The sequence below is a fragment of the Apaloderma vittatum genome, unplaced genomic scaffold, assembly GCF_000703405.1.
Source record: "Apaloderma vittatum isolate BGI_N311 unplaced genomic scaffold, ASM70340v1 scaffold17124, whole genome shotgun sequence".
NCBI classification, from domain to species: Eukaryota; Metazoa; Chordata; class Aves; order Trogoniformes; family Trogonidae; genus Apaloderma; species Apaloderma vittatum.
In genome coordinates, this window is record NW_009712319.1 from 44264 (window position 1) to 66979 (window position 22716).

Genomic DNA, 22716 nt, shown 5'->3' on the forward strand with positions numbered 1-22716 from the left:
CAGGTATCAGCCCTCTCCATTTGGGCTGGACCAGCTTTAGCCTAGTGACCCAGGGAGCTGTTTGTATCCCATTTCCAATGCCTTGAAACAAAACTCCCTCACGCCACAGAGGCGCCGGTTCCGCACACCCCGGTGCTTGCTCAGCAGCGCTGTGCGCTCGCTGCCTTGGTGCTCTCACCGCTCCCTGGTCGGGGGTTGATCTGCACGTTACAGCTGTTTGCCCCGCTGATGGCCAGCAGCAGTCAGCATTTTCTGGCTCATCTCAGTGACCTTTCCTCTGCCAAGCTGTAGCTCCAGGAAAATGAGTGGACAGGGACTCTGTGCACCAGCTGGGGACCCACGAGGATGTTTCTGCAGCAAGGAGCCACGGAGGCTGCCAGCTCCTCTCACGGGAGCAGAGCTCGGCATTGATGGCTGTCACTTGCATGTGGCCGGATCACCTACAGCCCCACCAGCTAAGGCCTGGTGAAAATACTTTCCTTATCAGCAAGGAGGGCCTAAATATATGCCAAAGGACAGAAGCACAACAGCAGCTCAATGGAGAATACATATCCTGTTTATCGTCACAGCTCTCAGTAACATCAAGGAAGCCTGGCTGAAGTTCAGCTCTTTACTCCAGCCTTCATCTGTGCTGTCATGCTTGTTCTAATCTTATCCATAAAGGTGTTAAACAGATTTTCCATCTCACTTTGTGGTTTTAACATTTGCATGTCAGTAGTTTTTTTCTTGCACTCAGGTTTTCCCGGCAGCTATGAACTCCAAACACAGCTCAGGAAGATAATGATGCTTAGTTTGGAGATCTGGATCTCCCTGCCTCCGCCACACTGACTGGTGTCATCTAGCCCTGTAGCAGCTGAGGAAACTATGTATGTAGCAAGCTACTTCTTAACTGTGAAAGAACGTGTCTACTTCTAGGCTTAGGGTGGGAGTTTTAACAGCCAGTTAACTCTGCTCTTGAGGAACCAGAGATCTCTCCCTTCTGGGGGAAAAAATGAACAATTTTTTTCACAAATTCACTCTAATTTACCTATTCATGTCCATTTTTTAAGATAATCTAATGTGTCATACATGAATTATTATTGGACAGTGACTACAAGAAAATAACAGAATACAGAAAAGACCATTTTTTTTCTGTATTCTTGCTTTTTAGTGATGTCTCTTCTCTCAGTGTACTTGTGACTCTTATTACTGCAATGTCTGCTTACCAGCTCGGTAGATAGAGTCCAGAAGCCTGCTGAATTAGGTAAGTGTAGGTTATTTTTAGCTGTCGAATATTACATATTCGTATGGCATGTTGTGCAACAGATAAACGCTAGTGTCATATGACATTCTGTCCAGACACTTGTCCTAAATTTAGTTCTAAATTTAACCTGAGAGATATAGGGCAAATAATTAAATGTCAGCTGTGCAAAACAAACCTGTTGCATTGCGATTTGAACTTAAAAGATGCATAAACCTCAAGCCTGCTCTCAATGTGTACTCAAAGCAGTCAGTGAAGAACAATGAATGTCTCTCAGGGACAGTGTAAGGGACAGTTCATTTGATCAGGGCTTCAAATATTTTATTTTTTACACATGAATTTGACTGGGTAAATGCAGATGATGGTGCAGTGTCCTTTAGCACAGTCGATTCTGTTTCTTTCTTGTCTGCACAGCAGCTGATGATGTCGCAGGCCTGGCCATCTCATGGGGTGAGCAGGCCAGTGTAACATGGCAGAAGCCAATGTGGGTGACAGCTTGTCACCCTGCTTTGAGTTTCTGAGCCCCATGGCAGGGAACCTACTTCCAGTAGGGGCGGCCAGCAGCCACCTTCAGCATTCATCCTAAGCCAGGCTGGAGCCTGTCGTTCAGGAACCAAAACCACTCACTTCTCTCTGGGTCCTGTTCTGCCTTGCCACTCTGGTGGCACCTGCTAGCCTCAGTTTAAGTCCAAGCATATAGAAACTCATAGTTCATTGAAGTTCATTGTGCTCAAAGTTATTGACAATTCTGCAAACTGTTGAATTTAATTAGGGACATCTTTTGCTTTTAAGTGGCTGTTTATCTGTGGCAATAGTAAAGCAAAGGCAGATCCATATCTAGAAAACCTGTTGTTCTCTTGTCGTTGAGGGAAGGGAATGAGAGCAATGCAACAGGTCTGATTGCACACAGCAGGCACAATAGTTTGAAACAGAAGTCTTAAAGGAATTAGATAGTACAAAAAAAAACATCAAGAGACTTTGTTCATAAACTAACCTAAGAAATTGAATGGAGGTGTAAATATCCATTGTGTATTTCCAAAGATTGCCTTAAAAAAACTGTTGAAAGAGTGTTTCCTATCAAAATCAATTTCATTTTACCCTCATTGCTGTTTTGGAGTCACTTTTTTTCCCAGAACCTTTACTATTCACAGCAGCTTGTGTCTCTCATTGCCATTCTCATCCTCCTGCTCATCTACAAGAGTCTTGGAGCAATGGGGCTGCAGCAACATCTCTGAATTTTGTGGATTTTGTAAAGGTCAAGAAAAAGATAAGTATTCCATTAGAGTTCTTACTAACATACATTATAACATATGATAAATGCTATTTGCACAGCAAAGAGTAACTAAAAGATAATGTTTATGCTTTCCCTCTTCCTCCAAGGAACATGTATTTGTTTATATAGTCTTTGAGATGAGTTCGCTTCATATTAGCATTTCATGTTCCCTCTGACTGATTCCTCTTTCAGTCTGAGTCAGTAGATGTGACCTTATGATGACATTTGCAGAGAGGCAGTGACTGAAGTAGCTGTACACTCTTCCAAAGCTCACTGGCAGGTCCAGTCCTGGCTGAGTCATCAGATACCTGAAATAGGGCTTAGGACTCTGGATACTGGGTGTTCCTCTTTGTGCTCCTGTCATATTTCCAGAGGAGTGAGGAGTACATTTTCATTGTATTCAAAAGGTAAAAATTTTCAGTGAGGAGCTGCTGTGCAGACGTGGAATTCATGCACAGAGCCACAGTCCACCGTGACTCGAGAGTGCGAGTCAGCAGCGGTTAGAGTGGGATAAATTCCTCCTGAAAAGGAAATAATGTTTTTAGTAGAGTGATCTCAATACACCTACATCTTCCCAGCACTGAAGCATTTAGGCAGCAGAGTCAGCAAGAAATACTGTATATTGCATTCCTAACCCCTCGACACGTGTAACATCCTGCACCTTTTCCCATACAAGTGCCTCTGGCTCCTTGCCTCTCTCAGGGTACTGTGGCCAAAGTAATCATTAGTTCTTGCAAAGGAAATTGAAACCATCTTCCCCTGTGGGAGTTTCTATCTTGCTATTTGAACATGGGTTGGATAGCAGGAGGCATGGGAGAGCTACTTTTGGTTCTGGTGTTTGTATTTAATCTCTGGGCGCATCTCATGGAAGTACAGCAATGCAAAGCTCTGCTCACTGCAATATGATGGCAAAAGGTACAGTGATGTGTGCCCTAGGTCTATGCTCTCAGTCAAATATGCCACCCATCAGGCTGTCTTTCTACAGTAAAAAAGTTCAGACGAGCTAGAAGTAGCAAGGGACCAGTTCCAGGTAACTGGTGCACAAAAGAGTATGCTGTTCTGTGGTAAAGTATTACAAGGATTTTCTGTCCAGGGACTGTTACTGTCACATCTAACCAGTATTCTCTGCTTTTCAGAACAGCCACCCATGAGCCAAATGTTTGGATGCAGTAGAGTTTGTCATTATTGGTAGATATAGGCTACAGACAATAATACAGTTTGTGATACTGTCCATTCTCACCCACTTTTTCATCGTGGCACATCTTATGGTAGGTCTGCATGCTGAACAAGTCTGTAACAAGTTCATCGGTCTCCCAGGAGGCAGAAATGAACTTTGTTTTTTTGCCAGCCTCATTTTCATGATTCAACTGTGCAGCTCAATAGAGCTGAGGGGCTTAGTAGAGCTGAAGGGCTACTTAATTCAACAAATGGAAGTAGAGACTCTGAACAAAAATGGACGAAATATTAAATGTGCTTTGCCAACATGGCTTCTGTTGGCTATTTTGAGAAAACATAAAGAATAAAGCAGATCTAGCAGTTCATTTCACCATTTGTTATTTTCATGTGTTTATTCTTCCTTGTCTTCTCTCAGATTCAACTCTCCTGTACTGTGCCCTGTTTGTGAGACCCTAGCTGACTCCTCCATGAGTTGGCTATTTCCATCATTGTCTATTTAAAGAGAAAGCAAACAGATATAATACGCAGTGTCTGAGTTTGAAACCTGTCCCAGAAAATAGTGTAAATTTATGTATTTATTTTTGCAGGTGATTCTTTGTAATATCTTGGAATGTCCTGGGGTTAATCTGAAAATGCAGATCTATAACTGCGCATGCCTCAGGGGAAATATTAGCAAATATGATGCAATGCTAATAAATCATAATGATTGTTATTATTATGCTCTGGATGTGTTGCAATAAAGCCACAACATTGTTTTACTGGAAAAAAAATAACCCCCCAAATGTATGATTTCATTCCTGTATAGCAATGTTTCTGCAATTAATATTTCAAACTTCTATGAGGTCTTCCTCTGAGAATACCAAAGTATTTCACAGATACTAATTAAATATGGTCTTATTTGGCAATATTTATCCGTATAAGTAGTCTTGTTGGCTTCCCATCTGCAAGAAATTTTGGACTCTTCTCTAAAGCTAACGCATTTGACTATTTCTACTTCACTAATGTATAGAACGAGAGTGAAATGATTTATTCAGGACAAAAGGGAGAGTTAGTGGTATCTGAATATAGATCTTCTGAAGCATAGTCCTGTGCTTTGATTGGAAAATGGTACAGCAGCATTCACAGGAGCTCCAAATACATCAAAGGGCTTTGCAAGGAAACCCAGGAATGTGGGAGGGAAGAGAATGGCAGTGTGCTTGCTGTGAATGGCATGGGGAGCCACCTGCAATGTTCATAGCTGATGGGACCTTGAGCCTCTGTATTTTTTTCCTAATCAAACAGTCCTTCGCAGAAGACACAGGCACCCGTGCTTTTGCCAAGCATGAATCTGCATCACATTATTGGTGTTTTTTCCTTGAGTTAAGTGTGACATCAAGCAGCCAGTGAGAGTGCCAATGGTGTGGATCCAATGAGAGACTGCCAAAAGGCAAACAGAAAGATTAAATATGGGAGATAGTCACTCTTGGTTTTAAGCTGAGGCCAGTTACAATCTTAGAGTAATATCGTGGAAGAAAAAAGTGCTGGATGTTGTTTAAAAATCAGGGAGAGTTGGCTATCTTGTCAAGGGTGTAAGAGTTTTACACCGTCTTGGTGATGACATCCAAGGCTCCTTTGCCTGCCACAGTAACTGCTGAATGTACTTAGGTAAATGATAAAACAACAGCCCTAGCACTAGTTATGAGGGGCAGATGGTTTTGCAGGCAGCAGGGAAGGGGGACATGTCATGCTGGAGCAAGCTGAATCAAGGAGCAAAAAGGGAATGATGCTGGTCCTGAAAGACTCTACAAATGAGGCAGGTGAGTTGGAAGGAATCACATATTAGTGGATGATATAGTCTTGCTAAATTGGTTCCCTTCAAGATTACTCTTGCTAAGCCTTAGACAGGGATGTTTAGGCACTGACAGGGTGAGTACATCTAGCCTGAGGCTCGACAAGGTACTCAGAAAGGAAACCAGACCTGTTGTAATCTACCTTTATTCTCTTTATGTGCAATGTTTGTCCACAGCAGTGGCGAAGCAGGAGCTGAAAGAAAAAGCATAAGCATCATTTTGATGCTGTATTATAATTTCCCTTCATTCATGGTATTAGCTGGACAAATACATAGAAACCTTCCAAATTGAGTATTATCCCCATGTTCCACCTAATTCAAGTGTTAGTTCTCCCGTGTGTGCCTGACTGATTTCTTCTAGCTCATCTCTGGATCAGTGCAATCTCTTCCTTGGCCAGCTTGCCCTCTGCCAGATGTGGGGAAGACGGCTACCACTCAACATTTATGGCCTCAAGGAGGCTGTGAAAGGGTCTGTCATTCAGAGAGCAGTTCTTTCCCACTAATGAGGTCTTACAAATACTAGTTGGAACAGGTTCACAGCTGCTTTTGTCATCTTTTGGAATCCTGAAGCCTCAAACTTGCAGTCTTAAAAATACACGAACCCCTATAAAACATCAATAAATACCCATGTAATGTTTGGCTGCTTTGTTTAACAAGCAGCAGCTATAAGAAACGTAAATAGAGTTCCCTTCTCCCTAAGTAAATAAAACTCTCCAGGACAACATATTTTACTTCAAAATTATACAGCAACTTTTTTTTCTTCTTCTTTAGGTTCCAGAAACATGTCCATATATGGTCTACTTGTCAGAGACAATAAATAATGATGTAATAGAAAGGTCAACTTTGTGTCGTTTAGCTACAGGATGCTTGATGAAGTGAAGTTTTTCAGATAATGTAACAAAGAAGAGCTTTAGGATGGGTAAAAGTTTCTGCCGTTCATCTTTGAACAGGAAATCTGAGATTCGGAACAACTTATATTTTGGCTTGTATTCGCTGATCATGGGGTGATCCAGAAATAAACTCCAGGCTTCAAAGAGAGAGTGTTTCAAAGCTGTCCTGCAGTTGATCGAAACTTCCAGGCAAAGCAGGGAGATGAATACCAGCAAGGATTTTCTGAATTAAGACTTAATCAAGGAGATAACCCATTTCAACAGTATTATTATCCTTTTATTTCAAACCAAAAAGGTAATGCAAATATGCATGCTTTGAATTTGTTTATCATTTTCAATCTGTCATTTTGTAATGTCTATGCAAATACTTACTCCTATAGCAGTTTGTAACCTAACACTGTCTTGGAAGTGTTTGTGGTTTGCTTTTGTTTTGTTCTGTTTTCTTCTCAAAAAAAACATAAAACACTCGCTGGTGTTAAGTAGAACTGTAGCTCAGTCATTTCCTTATTTTTCTTACACTTGCAGGTGATGCTTTTATCTTTGTCCCTAGAACAGCTTGTTCAGAAATAATTGTTGCAGTTACAACATGCTACGGTATAATGTAGTGTGAAGGAAAATATTACATCAGCAAATTATTTCTTTTGTTTATAAATTTCCAGTTAGTATAACGTGAAGCTAATATTGCACTGATCGCTGTGTGAATGAAAGCTTTCTGAGAAATAAAAGCTTGTGGGTCTGTGCATTTCCAGAAAAGAATTTTCACAGAATCAGGATTTGATGGCATCATAACATATGCCAGACGGATAGGTGACCTGTTTTGACAGCTGGGAATGGACAAGGGGGTTTGTTTGCGTGGAGGATTCCTTTGGGGAGCCTGGCTTTGGTCCTTCAGCACTGGGCTAGAACTTGAGCAGTGTGCATAAGCTGTCATTACGAAGTATGTTTGCCTGTTGCCACAGCAGGACAGCATGAGGTATCGTTCTTCTGCTGTCGCAGCTCTGGCAGATCTGATGGGCACTGAAATCTTTCTGGGTTTCTTACGAAACCATTTGCTTCCTGGTAGTAGTTATCTAATATAATATCCTTGGGGAGCTGGAAAGATTTATCTGAGAACTGAATTAGAATACAGCAAAAATGTGAGTATGTAAGTGCTGTAAATTGGTCTAGTTTCCATTGCCAGCAGATGACCTGTCCTGAAAGGTGCCACAGTAAGAGCTGAGGTGGAGAGCTGGTTTGCTGTGAAGACTTCCCCTCGTGTTTACCTTCCCCTGAGCATGCTCCGGCTGCTTTTAGAAGTAAAAGCAAACACAAGGAAAGGCAAACACCTACCTGCAGAAGCTGGGGCTTAGTCCTTCCTTGCAAAAAGCAAAATGAGCAAGCTGCTCCTCTCTCTTTTGCAACCTCCAAAGACTTAGGGTTTTTTTAGAAATGTGGTTTATCACACCCTGAGCCATAAATACTGAGGTCTTGTATTGAGTTACAAGCTGACTGGGGTAAACTCACTGCAAAGGCAGGCAAAGTCCCCTCTCCGCTCCCTTAATGACCTTGTCACTCACCTGCCACCCTCTGCTGACAGCAATAAATAATTCTGCTAATTCTGCTGCCTGGCATCTATTGAAGGAGGACAGGCAGCCTTGCTAAGCTTTTCTTTAAGGAAGTGCTATCAATGGGGACCAGTTGTTTCAGATGCTAATGTACTGAATCGAGCGGTTCTGCATGTTCAAAGCCAGTTGTAATCCTTGTTGTTTATTTACGTTGCATCAGGGATCAGAGGCCGGTTCTCCCAAACACTACATGTTGACAGAGCTTGCAGTCCAAATACAATGGCAACCTAATTGTGTTTGTCTGTGGCTCTTGCCATAATTTGAGTGATTACTAGGAGTCACCCCGGTGAGTAGTACCTTTGGTTTCAGGGATCTGCCAGGTACAGCTGCTCATTAATGCAAGGCAAAGCCTCACAGCCTGGCCCTGGCACAAGCATTTCTAATTTCTAATTTCTAATCTTATCTTCCAGTCACTGGATGCAGCTAAATTACCTCTGAATGCCACAGGCCTGATTTCTACAGCTAACTAAACAAACTCTTGCTAAAACTGACATAGCAAAACTAAGAATCAGGATCAGGCCCTATGTGGAAGTGACGATAAACTTAGATCCAGAAGATTCTGTCAGACCGAGCTATTAAATGACAGGCAGGCAGCAGTATCCTAAGACATGTTTCTGCCAAGAAAGATCACTAGTAAAGGCTTTCAGATCTGAAGGTAAAGTGATTTCTAAGGAATAGCAAGGGCACTAAGCCCACACGTTCTGCTCTTACAGTAGATGCACTGCTATGTGTTATCTGCGTGTAAGGACAGGCTCTTGGGCTGCCAGAAGAATACAGAGGACAGACAAATATCAAACCCTTCCCCAAAAATCTGAAGTTATGGTGAACAGTAAACCCAGCATTTAACATATAAATCTTATTCCAACACTTTAAACCTACAGCAAGCAGGCTTAGAGTGAGTAAATAGATTCAAACTGCACTTTGGCCAGATCTTACTTACCCAAGCTGGGTTCAATCATTCCTAGAAACAACGATTGATTTTCTTTTTTTTTTTTCACACCTTTGTTACAGAAGGTGGAAAATATTTAGCTTACAGCCCATTACTGTAGTAGGGTTTGGTAAGGCTGTGGTTAGTACTTCACCAGGCGGTAACAGCCCTGCTGCGTCAGCTGAGCCAGGGTGGGTCGGGTTGGTTGCAGCTGTGCCAGGTGTTGCCACCGTGCTCAGCCCCAGTGAAAAAGGTTCAGCTGACGCAGGCTGTGTTGCGTCAGCCTCCAGCCGAGGCCAGGCACTCAGCCTGTTGCTGCAGCTCAGCTGGCTCACTGTGGCTTGCTACAGAAATAACCTGAGCCCTGTGGCTCAGCAGCTTCAAATAAAAGCATCTCCAGGTGGGAGGAGAGGGTGGTGGCTCTGCTCTGTTTCACTCGGTGCCGTCGCACTGGGAGCTGTAGGGAGAAGGCGTGCGTTGTGCCTCCTGCCAAACTGTCGGACCACACAGGCTGGTCTGAGCAAGGGGAAGCAGGCAGCGGGATGCAAGAACGGCTTCAGGCCCAACTAGAATAGTCTCTATAAAGGCTTCAGGACAGCCAATGGTGTCCCTGCTTGTTAGGATGGGCTCAAAAGCTGCTGCAGCCCCAGAGTATGACCCTTACACCTTCATCAGGGTTGTGTCAGTTAGGTGAGCAGAGCTGAAAGCTTTCTCTGTTTTGGGCCCTGCAAAGTTTCTTCATGCATGATGAGTCAGTGGTGGGAGCTGCAGCCAACACTGCTGTCTCTGCACTCCCTGGGACTCCAGTCAAAATATTTAGATTAGTGAAGATCACCAACAGGCAAGGGGGGTTCTCCTTTTTCTCTGCTAGTGGCTGAGACCCAGTTAACCCATGCAAAGAAAAAGAGGGTGAAATAGAAAGCGATCCTCAAACTCAAAATCTTCCTTTTCCCTCCCCATGCTCTAATGAGGTGTGAAACAAAAGAAGGATGGAGGGGAAAAATGATCTTTATACCTAGATCCATTGGGGGTTTAGTGAGGCACCTATATCTGTTAGCTCCTCTGTGCCAGAGTGTGGAGTTGCATTGGCAGTAGTCTCCTGGACTTTCCTCAAAGCCCTGAATCATAGAATCATAGAATGGTTAAGGTTGGAATGGACCTTGAAGATCATCTAGTTCCAACCCCCTGCTGTGGGCAGGAACACCTCCCACAGACCAGGTTGCTCAAAGCCCCATCCAACCTGGCCTGGAACACTCCCAGGGATGGGGCATCCACAGCCTCCTTGGGCAACCTGTTCCAGTGCTTCACCACTCTCATGGTGAAGAATTTCTTCCTAATATCTAATATAAATCTACCCTTTTGCAGTTTCAGGCCATTGCCTCTTGTCCTATCACTACAGGCCCTTGTAAGAAGCCCTTTCCCAGCTTTCCCAGCTCCCTCAGTCTATCTTCATAGCAGAGGTTCTCCAGCCCTCTGGACCTGCTCCAGCAGATCTATGTCCTTTTTGTACTGTGGGCTCAGAACTCGATGCAGCATTCCAGGTGGGGCCTCACCAGAGCAGAGGAGAGGGGGAAAATCACCTCCCTTGACCTGCTGACTCTTTTTGATGCAGCCCAGGACAAGGTTCGCTTTTTGGGCTCCAGGTTCACACTGCCAGCTCATGTTGAGCCTCTCATCAACTGACACGCCCAAGTCCTTCTCCTCAGGGCTGCTCCCAATCTGTTCTCCACCCAACCTATATTTGTTCTTGGGATTGCCTCGACTCAAGTGCAGGACCTTACACTTGGCCTTGTTGAACTTCATGAGGTTGGCACGATCCCACCTCTCAAGCCTGCCCAGGTCCCTCTGGATGGCCTCCCTTCCCTCCAGCGTGTCGACCACTCCACCCAGTTTGCTGATGTCGGCAAAACTGCTGAGGGAGCACACTATCCCATTGTCCACGAAGGGACTCTGACACCCAGATCAGAAGCACGATTAGGCTGGATCCACTGTCTGCTCTGCCTCTTGTGCCGTCAGGATGCCAGTGGTGGAACTGGGGAGGATAAAGAGGAAGGATCTGTGTCCCAGGCTCCAGTGGTGCAGTTTCCCCTCAGAGAGGAGCAGTTTCATCTCCACTCTTGCATCCTCCAAAGAGTCATTGTGCCTCACCTCTATCAGGAGCTTACGATCAGGTCCTGCCCTCTCCACTGGCTGCTAGTTTAAGCCTCTGAGTCACCATCGGGGCCAGGCCCCTACATTTAGGCATTGCGGTGCTCGGTGCTGCAGACAAGCCCTCTGACTCCAGCCCGTGGATTTGACACATCTGCAGCGCACCAGTTACTAAGTGAGTACCTAGGCTGACAGACGATGAAAGTGCTGCCCAGCACGCCAGGAGTTGAACAATCCAAGCAGCAGCAGAAGCTGTTGGGAAAAAATGCTGTATCATGGTTCTTGGCCAGCCACTGGCTGGAGCCTAGCCAAGGAGAGGTACAGGAGCAGCTGGGGCATGGGGTGGGCAGTGGCTCCGTGTGGGAGCCATCAGGGTTTTGATGCCTGGGCTTGGTTCCTCGGGACAGCAAGGGTCATAGCAGAGCTGAGGCACACCAGCTCTCACTGGAGAAGGTAACTGAGATATCTGGCTGAAAAATTAAAAAAAAAAAACACATAAAAATTGGGTTGCATTATTTACAACAACAGAAGGTTTTATTTTGGCAGTTTTCATGGCTGTAAAATGCATCCTTTGCTCTTGAAAGTCATAATGTCAAGCTGAAATCTGCTGGGCTTCCCTTTTTGCTGAACTCTTCCCACTTCTTCTGGGATGTGCTTGGAGCCTGAGGTGGGTATTGATGTGGAAGATAGCACCATTTCTGAAGTGAAAATCTCAAATCCAAGATTTTAAGTTATTTGGGGCTTAATCCAAGCTCTTACAATTTCTTCCAACTGCATGAATCTTTTATTTTTTGTAATTATGATTAAAGAAGCAAACATATTGTCTCAACATGCATAGAAATGGCTCTGTTGCCATTTAGGGAGCTACCATTTCTTCCAGGTCAAGACTGTCTCTTGGCTGTGCGCACAACAGCAAGGACCACTAAGGCAGGGCCATTTCCTGGTGTGAAGTTCACAGCATGCTGGATCCCACTGTCATAAACACGTGGGTGGCCAGTCCCCAGAAATCCAGTCTGTCCCAGGCACTGGGTGAGCAGGGGCAGAGCCTAATCTGCTGGAGAGAGCAGCTGCACAGCGAAGCAGACCTGAAGGCTTCACTCTGTCAGCCGTGCTGGTGTGGCAGAAGGCAGATCCTGAGCAGCTGGAGACTGGGTGGCTCTGCCATCCTCATGCACGTGGCTCTGACGGGTGGCCTGGCTCAGCAGGACTCACGGCTAGGCAGGGCAGGGCTGTGTGGAGCTGGAGACCAGCCATGCTGTGGTGTCTCTGGGACAGGGACTGACATCCCCTCACCTCTCTGCACCTGGGGCACATGCCTCCACAGTCCCCTTCTGCTGGCTCCCTGTCCTGTCCTCCCTTGCCCTGTCCATGTCCTCCTGGGAAATATATACTGGCTGCTCCTCATCCCAGTGTTCTTCTTTATTTTACATACTTCTCAGTGCTTATAAAAGCAAACCTATTCCCCCTTGGCTCTCATTTTCTTTAAAGAGGCAAGCTTTTCCATCTCCTCCCATGAAATAAGCCCTTGGCTGCTGAACACCAGTGGTCAGAGTGCTCTGAATGAGATCCTGCTAGAGCAGTGTACTATTCATGGCATTAGTACTTTTTTATCACTGCTGGAAGTACCACAGTACTTTTGGATTGTCTTTGCCTTTTTTGAGTCGGCTCTGCGGTGATGGTTCAGTCATTCTGTGATTGCTGAGTGTGCCCTGATGTTTTCCCCTTCTCTCATTTCCAGCTCTCAGCCACCAGTTTTTAGAAGACAGCCTGACCACAAGTCTTAAAGCTCATGACCTTGAACTTTGTTCTGTGAAAAGTAAAAAAATCAGAAGTGGAACTGAGCTCTCCTAGCTGAGTGAAACAAAGAAAGTCATCTCAAAGAATAGCTTTGCACTTTTTTTCAAGAGATCCCCAGGCTGAAAAAATTACTCCATATGGTCTCTAGACACTTTGGAGGGGAAAAGTTGCCCTTGCAGAAAACCAGCAAACAGAAAACCCTCTTCCCTTACTTTTCTGCACTTAGAGTAAGAAATAAAACAAAGCAAAACAAACAAACAAACAAAAACAACAAAAGAGATATCCACCAGTGTTCTAAAGAAATTAATTTCAAAGCTGTATCTCTTTAATCTGAAGGGGATTTCCTTTACCTATTTTCTCCTGAGCTATGGTAACCAGAAGTATATCAAAATCTTCCTTACTTTCAGCAGCTCCCTTCCCTTTTTTGAACACCAGCTAAACAGTTACTTTTGTGTGATAGTAAGTAGTTCTTTCAGTTCACATGCAGATTTTAGCTGATAATGTCCTCTCCCTAGTGAAGTATTTCTGAAGAGCTTTCTAGTGGGTCTAATCAAAAGGCAGAGCTGAACAACAGCACAAGATAGCCAAGTTCTTTTCTTTCATTTTCCAGATTTTGATGATCACATTTTCCTTTTACAGGAAAGCAACAACAACAACAAAATTTAAAAATGGCTACAACAGCAGCAAATACTCAAAGACAAACGATAGGCTGTGAGGAATACAGTCTGTACAGCAGCTTGAGTGAAGACGAGCTTATAAAGATGGCCATCCAGCAGAGCTTGGAGGAGGACCCCGCGGGCCAGGCAGCTGCCCAGAGCCACCAAAAGTCGATGGTGGCAGGTCCCAGTGAGGCGGCTGCCCCCAGCCGTGCCAGCAGCCACAACCCACCCTACCGCATCTACCCTTGGCAAAGGTGAGTGAGAGCCAGCCTGAGCTGTGCCAGCCCAACAAACAACCTGCCTGGGAAGAGAAAAACAGCTTCCCCTGCCAAAACACGTGCTTTCTAATTAGCTTCACCAAGCGGCTGCTCTGCGAGTCTGTCATTAGCTTGAAAGCCAGAGTCTGCTCTAAGTCTGATGAGGTCAACAATTTACAGCCTCACAGCAAAATGAGACTTTGCTTGATGTTGTCTGGTTTAAGCAACAATAAAAAGTAAGAAAAGGGGCACTGCTACAAGCTTTTCTGAGTGACAGAAAGCCTCCTGAAGCCAGGGTTTCCTTCCCCTCTAGGGATCTCTAAGCTGAGTTTAGGTTTCACCAGAGAGGTAGCACAGCACTTGTAATGGGAAAACATAGGAGAGAGGCCAAAAATAGGTGTATAAACCAGTGTGAGCCAGCTATCTTTTAGATACTTTAAAGGATGTAGTTACTTCAGATCAAAGCCTGACCTCAAGCACATCACTCTTAGCAAACAGCAGCTCCAGACACCAAAGGATGGAGGCACCCTGCTCCCCTGCGATGCTGAGCTGTGGGTTACAGAGACTTGCTGACTGTTTCAATCCTAGACATTGTTCTCCTTTCAGTTTTTAAAAAGTAGACTTCTCAAGGGGGAGAGAAGAAGTTACAAATCCACCCCAAAGCCAAGGAAAATTATTCTCTTAAACTAATTTTTTTAAAATAGACTGGAAGTAACTGAAGTTTTATTCCTCCTCCTTTCTCATAATCTCCACAATCCTGTTACGCCCCACTCATTACCACCTGTGATTTTGTGGTTTCCAAGGCTGGGAAACTGGGGACAATTTGACAAGCAGTATGTGTGTTTCATAGCTGTGGAATTGGGATGCTGTGCAACAGGCTGTCCTGCTCCCACCAAAGGTCATGGCTTCTCGGTGTCATTACTGTGCACTTGGGCTGTCATCTCTGCCATGGCGACCCAATGTGGGGCAGAATCAGGGTTTCTCTGGCCATTTGGTCCTTGTCCTCCTTGGGGGTCCTTGGACACCTGCTATTTTGGCAAAAGGCAGCATCTGCAGTTCTGTGCCTTAACCTGTCCCGCCTCTGCCTTAGCCCAGCACCTTTTGACATCCCACTGAAGGGAAACACTTTGCAGCTTGTAGGTCCAGATCTGTAGCATTGCTGAACTCTTCTGCCACCTGGTAGAGCCGTGCTGGAAACGAAGCCGGCCCCCAGGGGCCCTGGGTCCTCCTCCGCCTCTGATCTGATTATGTGACACTTCAGAGGTGGCAAATGTCACCTCACCTCACCTCCTGCCCACTTCCTGTGTGGTGGTGGTAGGGTTAAACTCACTGTTGTCTTATATGGTCATTTGAATCCCCTGATGCTTCCTCAGAGGGCCAAAAATAATCTCGAGCTGAGCGAGCAGCTGAATCCAGAGCAGAGCAAGCTGTGGCCATCTGCTTTTATTCAAAGCCCTGACCAGCCGGCTTTCTCAATCCGTCTCTGTGGATGTGTGTCTCTGTTTCTGCATCAACATGACCTGTTTCTCCTATTCGGAGTATTTCTCTTTATTTCATTCATGTCATCGCCACTCCAGATTGGCGGCCCAGCCGAGGGGCCGTGCTCAGCCGTCCAGCTCGGGGGCAGCCTGGGGGGTCAGACGAAGGTACGACGGCAGCCTGTTCAGCACATCCCAGCCCATGTAAGTGCCTCCCTTTCCCTCTCCCGCGGTCAAAACAAGCCTTGCTACCCACTCTCTCCCTGAGCCAGCTGGGTGGCGATGGTGTCTGGTGGGGGGATATGGTGGTGTTTATCTGGAGGAGGTCTTGCTGGTACCTGCACTGCACCCTTGTTGCCTTCCTGCTCTTTCTTCCAACCTCACAGCTGCCCCAGACCATGCCCAGGCCCTTGTGGGAGACCCAACTCAAAACCCTTTGTTCTCTTCTCCTTCTTCATCCATCTCCATCCCTCCGGTGCATGTGCCCTGAGGGCTCTGGGTCATTTGGTAGTTCTGAGGTGACAAGGACAGCAGGGAAGGGATGCCTGTGCTGTGATTTGTTTATATAGATTGCCACCCATATCCACACAGCAGATGTGGCAGGCAGGTGCTGATAGTAACGACATTGATATTAAGTTCATGGTTCAATGCTGGGGAAGAGTGTGAAAAAATAACATTTTGTCACAGTATGTAAACAGGGTAAGAAAATCCACTCCTTCAGAGTAACTATTTTAGAAATGCCCCTAAGATGTTCCCAGCAATACCTGCACTGTCCTGCCACACTGAGGAGGGCTGCTAGGGAGTCATACTATGTCTCACCTGCCCCAGGAGGAAACCAGCTTGACTGACTTTGGTCCTCCTGGCTACATTTTGCTGTTGGCAGAGACAGTAAATAAGATTAGGTGACCACAGTCATGGATGAGGAAACCAGACAGGTAGGGATATGACCTGAGCTCTGCCTCAGTGCCTGTATGTAGTGGAAACATCTGGACCATGAGAGGTTTACTACAACTCTCTGCAGGGCAGAGTAGATGCATGCACCTGCCTTTAGCTGTCAGATGAAGAAAGTATTGCAGGCAATACTTCTCTGTGTCCTGCAGAAGACTCTCCCCTACCTTTTTATCTACCCAGTTCACAACCAATTTATTTTATCCTTCTTACCAGTCCCTCCCTGGATGCATGGTTGCTGTGACTACCCCTCCACCACTCTTCTTCCTTTCACACCTGACCCAGCTCTACAATCTCCCTCATGTCACCCCACACTCTGGCTGTTCCAGGCTCTATCCCTGGCTCTCCATTGACATTGCCCTCCCTGACATTGTGAAAACCTTTTTTTTGCTGAAACATGAAGGCTTTTCTCACTCCTGTCACCTGCATGCTCCCCTTGACAACAGTGAGATTGTATCCTCTCATTAAGTGCTCTGCACACCTTGCATGCCTCTGCTGCTCTGGTTGAATGCCTGGACTGCAGGCTTTTCTTCTTCACCAAATAGCTCAACAGAGTTCAGTTCACAAGAAGGCTGGGGTGAGGCCAGTAAGCTAGCCCTCCTCTGCTCCCAGGTGAGAGCAAAAATGTGGCTGAGACACCACAGGAGGACATGATAGCATGACTGTTTTATAGCCCTGGTTTCAAAGCCAGGCAGGAACGATAGCTGGCTTCACTTGGGGAGGTGTTCTTTCATGCTGCCTGCATCTCACCAGGCTGCCAGGAAAAGAAGGAGCTTCCTGAACCTTTCTGTACTCTTCTGAAACTCTTGTGCAGCATTCTGAATTGACCGCACCATACACCTCATCTGCAATGAGTATTTATTACCCTGGCTATTGGCCTTTGAAACACAATAATTCTTCTGAGTCACCTCTAAGGTTAAGATTTCATCAGATCCTCAGGCTTCCTCCGTAGTTGTAAAACTTGTTTTTTCTATATCTGACGAAATCTAAGCAGCAGAATGCAGTTTTTATAACAGCCAACTCTGAGCCAGGCGGAAAACAAGGATTTCACATAGAGATTCATTAAACTTTCTGTACTGATCTGGAATTTGCTTGGCTAAAGCATCCAGAGCCTGGTCCAGCAAACCCCCTCGTTTTACTCAGGAATCATTTAAGGTCAACAGCCCTGGGAGACATTTGCTTCACTCAACATCTGAGGGCTTAAGCAGAATAGTAACCAATTCTTCACACATTTTTAACCCTACCACAGATCCTAAGTACCCTCTGCTCTCACTGAAGTCTCAGCTAATATGATTCACTCTGCATCTGCTGTGTGCCAGCCTCGCGCACAGACTCCTGCCGTGGCCCACCTGGCCTGCAGTAACTCACTGGACGTTGGTAACTCCATCGTGTGCCCAAATCCCGAGGTCACAGTGAGTAGCCCCACACGTGTAACATGAGCCTTTGCACAAAACAACAGATGGTTCCAGCAGCCCTGTGCCAGAGACTTTTAAAAGATGAAGATCCCCCACCTCTGCCTCTTCTCCCAGCCAAATGCACCAATAAGTCACTCTTAACTGCTTTCAACAAAATGCTCAATTTCAAACACCTATATAAAAACCTAGCAGTTTTAGGTCTAGTCCCCAAGGTACTTCAAATAGTAGGGAGATACAGCAATGTCCCTGGCTTCTCAGCCCAGCAGTTATCAGAAGGTCAGTCGATCCCTCCTGGGTGGGCTGTAGCCAGGAAGGCAGCTGCCTGCCCTAGCTGTTATCTCCTCAGGCAAAATGCCTGAATTTCTGTTCCATATCTCCCCCCATTCCAGTGTTGCTATTTTGGTGACTCTACTGTCCTGAGATCACTGCTTCCAGCTATAGAGAAGGAGCAAGTGGCACTCAGTCCTTTTTCACTTGGGAAATGGTATCTTCTCTCATTCCTTGGCACATGTGTTGTATTCACCTGTTCTGCTCCAAGCCCTGAGCTTATCCTCAGAGAAGCAGCTTGGTGACTTTTCTTTTGGAGCTAGTATCAGTGTTTATGGCAAAGACTGGGTACCTCTGGGCAAGCTGAAATTAATGATGCCTCCATGAGTTTCAGGCTCTTGGTCTGTCCAGCCTCTGCAAGGCAATGAATTCCAGCGCTACTTCTGCAACTTGCACTAAATGCAGAGGTTGTGCTTTTTAAGGACTCCTGTCCTGAACTGCCCATGCCTATGATCTCACTCTGCCGTGGCACTTTAGACTTCCTGCCATAACCAGAGTTTCTGGGTTTTCCCATCATTACTGCCCTGCATGACTTTCATCACACACTGTGTTCTTACTCTGGTGATGCTAACAGTCTCTCTGAGACATGCACTTCCCCCTTCAATCTTTCCACCTTCAAGGCTGCAAGAGTTTACCCTCAGAGTTAGTTCAGACCCCAAACTCTCTTATGTTTTCAACATCCTCTTGTTCTCTGTGTCTGAAAATATAGCCCATGTTCATTTTTTGCAAGTCCCCATTAGAACTGGAAAAATGCCTCTTCCTTTCCAGTGTTTGCTGCCCTGGAGCTTAGCCCTTTCGTGCCTCAGAATAAGAAACCAGCAGCTGCCTTCTCCCAGCATAGCTCGGCAGGAGCACGAGCAGACACTAGCGCTGGAAGGCACAACACACCACCATGCAGAGCTGCTCTCTGCCAAAGGCAAGGATCCTGCCTGCATTGGCTGCAGGGTACCAGCTCCCCATCTCTGGCAGGGAGGCAGGTGCCTCTGCAGGCACTGCTGATGGCTGGGACGGTGACCATCAGGCAGGACGGTGACCATCAGGCAGTGCTGTGTGACTCTCACTGTGCGGGAAGTCCCACAGCAGCTCTCGTTGCAGAAGGATTGGTGTGCCCAGGTCAGCGGTGCTCTGCGATTGCTCTTAGAGAGCTTGGAGACATGGGTTGCTGCCCAAACCGTGCAGAATGTGTGCTTGGCAAAGGCGAGGCTTGTCAGAGCAAAGCTTGCTTGTAGGCTGCTCATTGTGTCTCACTTCTGGGTGGTGTGGAGCACACTGTGAATAGCGAGCTGCTTCTTGAAACTTTCAGAATTAGGTAGCACCAAAAAAAGATGACGGTTTGTTGTTTGTTTGGTTTTTTCCTCTGGTAAACACTGAAATACTACTTTGAACACTTTTCAGTGATTCTACACATTTCAATGACTTTCTACTCCAAAGAGGCTTTCAAATATTCCCTCCCTAATATTTTTTCATTCCTTTTACTCCTTATGCCTAGAAGCTACTTGTCCCTCTGGAGCCTGACAGAAGTTTGTTGGGTTCAGATTACCAGAACATGAACTACTTCACAGTTTGGCACCAGATCCCAGTTTTGGTTCCAGAGGTGTTACTGCAAAAAACTTCTCAGTAATTAAGGAAGCAGTAATCAAGTTTTAATCTTGTTTTAAAGAGAACTTGACCCTGTAGTGGCAGCAATCAAGGATGGAGATGAAAAAGCAGTATTCAACATGATGAAATCAGGAAAAGACCTTTCTGAACCTAATAAGGATGGCTGGATACCCCTCCATGAAGCTGCATACTACGGCCAAGTGGGTTGCCTGAGCCTGTTGCAAAAAGGTCAGTGAAGTTATAACTAATCAGTTACAAAAGGGTGAAGTATATAAACAAACTAAAAAGCAGAATTAGTAGCAGTACAATCCTGATCTGGTACTGCATATGAAGCTTTTGTCCAGCCTCTCTGAGTGTATAGGAATTTAACCTTATCTTTGAGAATAGGTTTCCAGACTGAAGTCTCTAAAAGTTAGGATCTTCGTGAGAAAGTGGTATCTGGATAGATCTTGCCAAGCCCTGGATTTCTCACAATAAAGCCTTGTAGATGAGCTCTCGGCTGTTGTGAGCTGCCTAGCTGCCACAGCTGACAGCAATTACCCCACTTCCCTGTAGCTGGAGATCCAGCCCAGGGGTTCTTTGTTGGTGCTTGAAGGTGGTTAAATACCATGGTTTGTTTTCAAACTGCTACTGCAGAGCAGATACTCAGGAGTTTTCTGCATCACTAGTGGCATAGCTGAACATGATAGTGACTAATTTAGATATGTAATCTGAGTTATAGTAACTTTAGAGTGTATCCTTAACTTAATTTGCTCATGGAAAAGAGAATAAATGAATGACAAAATCTCACCTAAGCTCCAAGATGAGTTTGAAAGGCGATGCTGCTGCAGATACTTGTGCACTACATGCCACAATGACTTTGGGCTTGCCATTTCTTCGCAGCGTACCCTGGCACAATTGACCAGCGCACCCTCAATGAGGAGACGGCTCTCTACCTGGCCACCAGCCGGGGCAACCTAGACTGCCTGCTCACCTTGCTGCAGGCTGGGGCCGAGCCTGACATCTCCAACAAGGCCAGAGAAACGCCGCTCTACAAAGGTGAGTGACTGCTTTTCCAGGGATGCTGAGGTCCACCAAGGCAAAGCTGAAGGATCAGCTTTGTGATGCAGGGCTGTAAGTCAGTGATTATCTCCCATTTTTCTACCTCCCTCCAGCAGTCCTCTTTCTCTTCCATCTGACCTGTTATGCCATGGCTGCTCTTCTCACCTACCTCAGAGACAGGATGAGTGGCTGCCGTGCAGGTTGCCATGTGGTGCGGAGGGTGGAGGTGTAATGCTTAGAGGAGCCTTAAGCACAATGTCCCAGTCTTATGGAAAAACTGGATAGTGCAGGAACATGTATGCGTTTCTGGGCAGTAGGACCTAAGTAGCTGTTGGATGTCGACTACAGTAATTGTAGACATGCCAATGATTCATATACTGTGTGGGCCAGTGTAGGCTCTGTGCCATGGGAGATGCATAAAGTTATAAACAATCCAGTGAGGTAATGAAGTGTGTAACATGAACATATTACTTCACTGCTGGTCAGAGAGAACACTTCTTTTAGCAGAACAGCATTACATCCATGATATCACAACGATTCAGAGAAAGAGATGATCTCTCACACCTTCATCTCCATCCCCCTTTGACTAAGTGCTCCTGCTCTGACTATTTTTAGCACTCTAAAACATTAAAAAGCACATACTACTGGTTAAAACAGTAATCTTGCCTCTAACTTTGGATGCTTGGCATTAAAGCTGCTAAGTTTAAAGTGTTTTAATTTAAAAACTTTTGAGATTCAAAAAGCAATGGGATAAATTGGTAGAATAAAAATCTACGAAATACTATTAATTATCAAGAAAATATCTTTCACTCAGGGTGGTCCTGAACCATAAACTGTTGCAGATTGAGAAAGAGCTGCTGACTCATGACATTGTTTTCTAAGGATCCTATTCTGGGTTGTGGTGGTTGGAGATTTTTTTATTTTCTTGTCCATCTTTATCTTCAGTCCAGAACAGCAAGATACAGAGTCAGTCTGCACAGAATTTGGAAAGGAAGTGTTCAGGTCATGGGACTTCTGTAACATGTTCATTCCTCATAAATTACCTCCTGCACCTTGTCACCTCCTTGTGTCACTGTGGTGTCCAACCTGTACAAATGTGCAGGACTTGTGCCAAGTCCTGCACAGGACACCTCTTCCAGGTCCCAGCTGATGATTGGCTTCACTGCCACATCCTTTACAAGCCCCAGACAGTGACATTTGGCAACAACCTTAGACCTCATTTTGACCTAGATGGATCTCTGGTCTTACTGTGGCCTAGTTCTATTATATTGCCTTATGCTACATGAAATGGATACCACAACACCCAGAATCTTTTCAAAAGCCTGTCCTAATCACATCCCTTTTTCCAAAACAGCTTGTGAGCGCAAAAATGCGGAGGCCGCAAGGCTGCTAGTACAGTACAATGCTGATACCAACCATCGTTGCAATCGAGGATGGACTGCTCTTCATGAGGCTGTCTCCCGAAATGACCTGGAGATTATTGATATCCTTCTGAAAGGAGGTGCCAAGATTGAGTCTGCAAATGCCTATGGGATCACTTCATTATTTGTGGCAGCTGAGAGTGGGCAGTTGGAAGCTTTGAGACACCTTGCAAAATGTGGTGAGTACGGTTGTTCTGTTGCATGTTTTTACTCATTTGGTTCTTAATATTTGAAAGTTCCCATTAATTCTCCCTAGCTGAGTTTTTCTGTCTCTGGGGACAAGGTCTAGCCTGCAGAGGTGCTGAAACCCTGTTGCTCCAGGTGGTTGAATTGTGTAGGATCTTCCAGCGAGTGTGGTTGAGGCATATGCACATCTTCAGCATTCATTCATGGTCACCTACTTTGGGAAGTAGTATGGTGCTCTCTAATTGCATTGCCTGGCAGCTTTGAAAACCCATATTGCTGCACACATGTAGCCTAAAATCCAATCAGTCATAAAAGAAAACTGTAGGTGGTAATAGATGGGAGAAGTTGAACATTAGCCAACCCCATCTGCTCATGAACACATGTAGTGATGGGCAAGATTAGGTCTCTTCCAGTAATGAATTGTGCTGAAAATTGAGTACTATTGGATTTACACCAAGGAGAAGCAGGCTCACTCTTCCCATACATACATATATATATATA

At 45.5% G+C, this 22716-nt stretch overlaps 1 protein-coding gene across 1 annotated transcript; it reads left to right on the forward strand.

Annotated features, from left to right (window-relative positions):
• Nucleotides 1-6592: 6592 nt before the first annotated feature.
• Nucleotides 6593-22208, forward strand: LOC104272847 (ankyrin repeat and SOCS box protein 2-like; the record flags this gene model as incomplete). The annotated part of the gene is made up of 6 exons (XM_009867947.1): nt 6593-6702; nt 13524-13797; nt 15378-15482; nt 19629-19795; nt 20450-20605; nt 21963-22208. Coding segments are annotated over exons 2-6 (919 nt in total), but the record flags the coding sequence as incomplete, so codon positions are not given.
• Between the last annotated feature and the right edge of the window lie 508 nt (nt 22209-22716).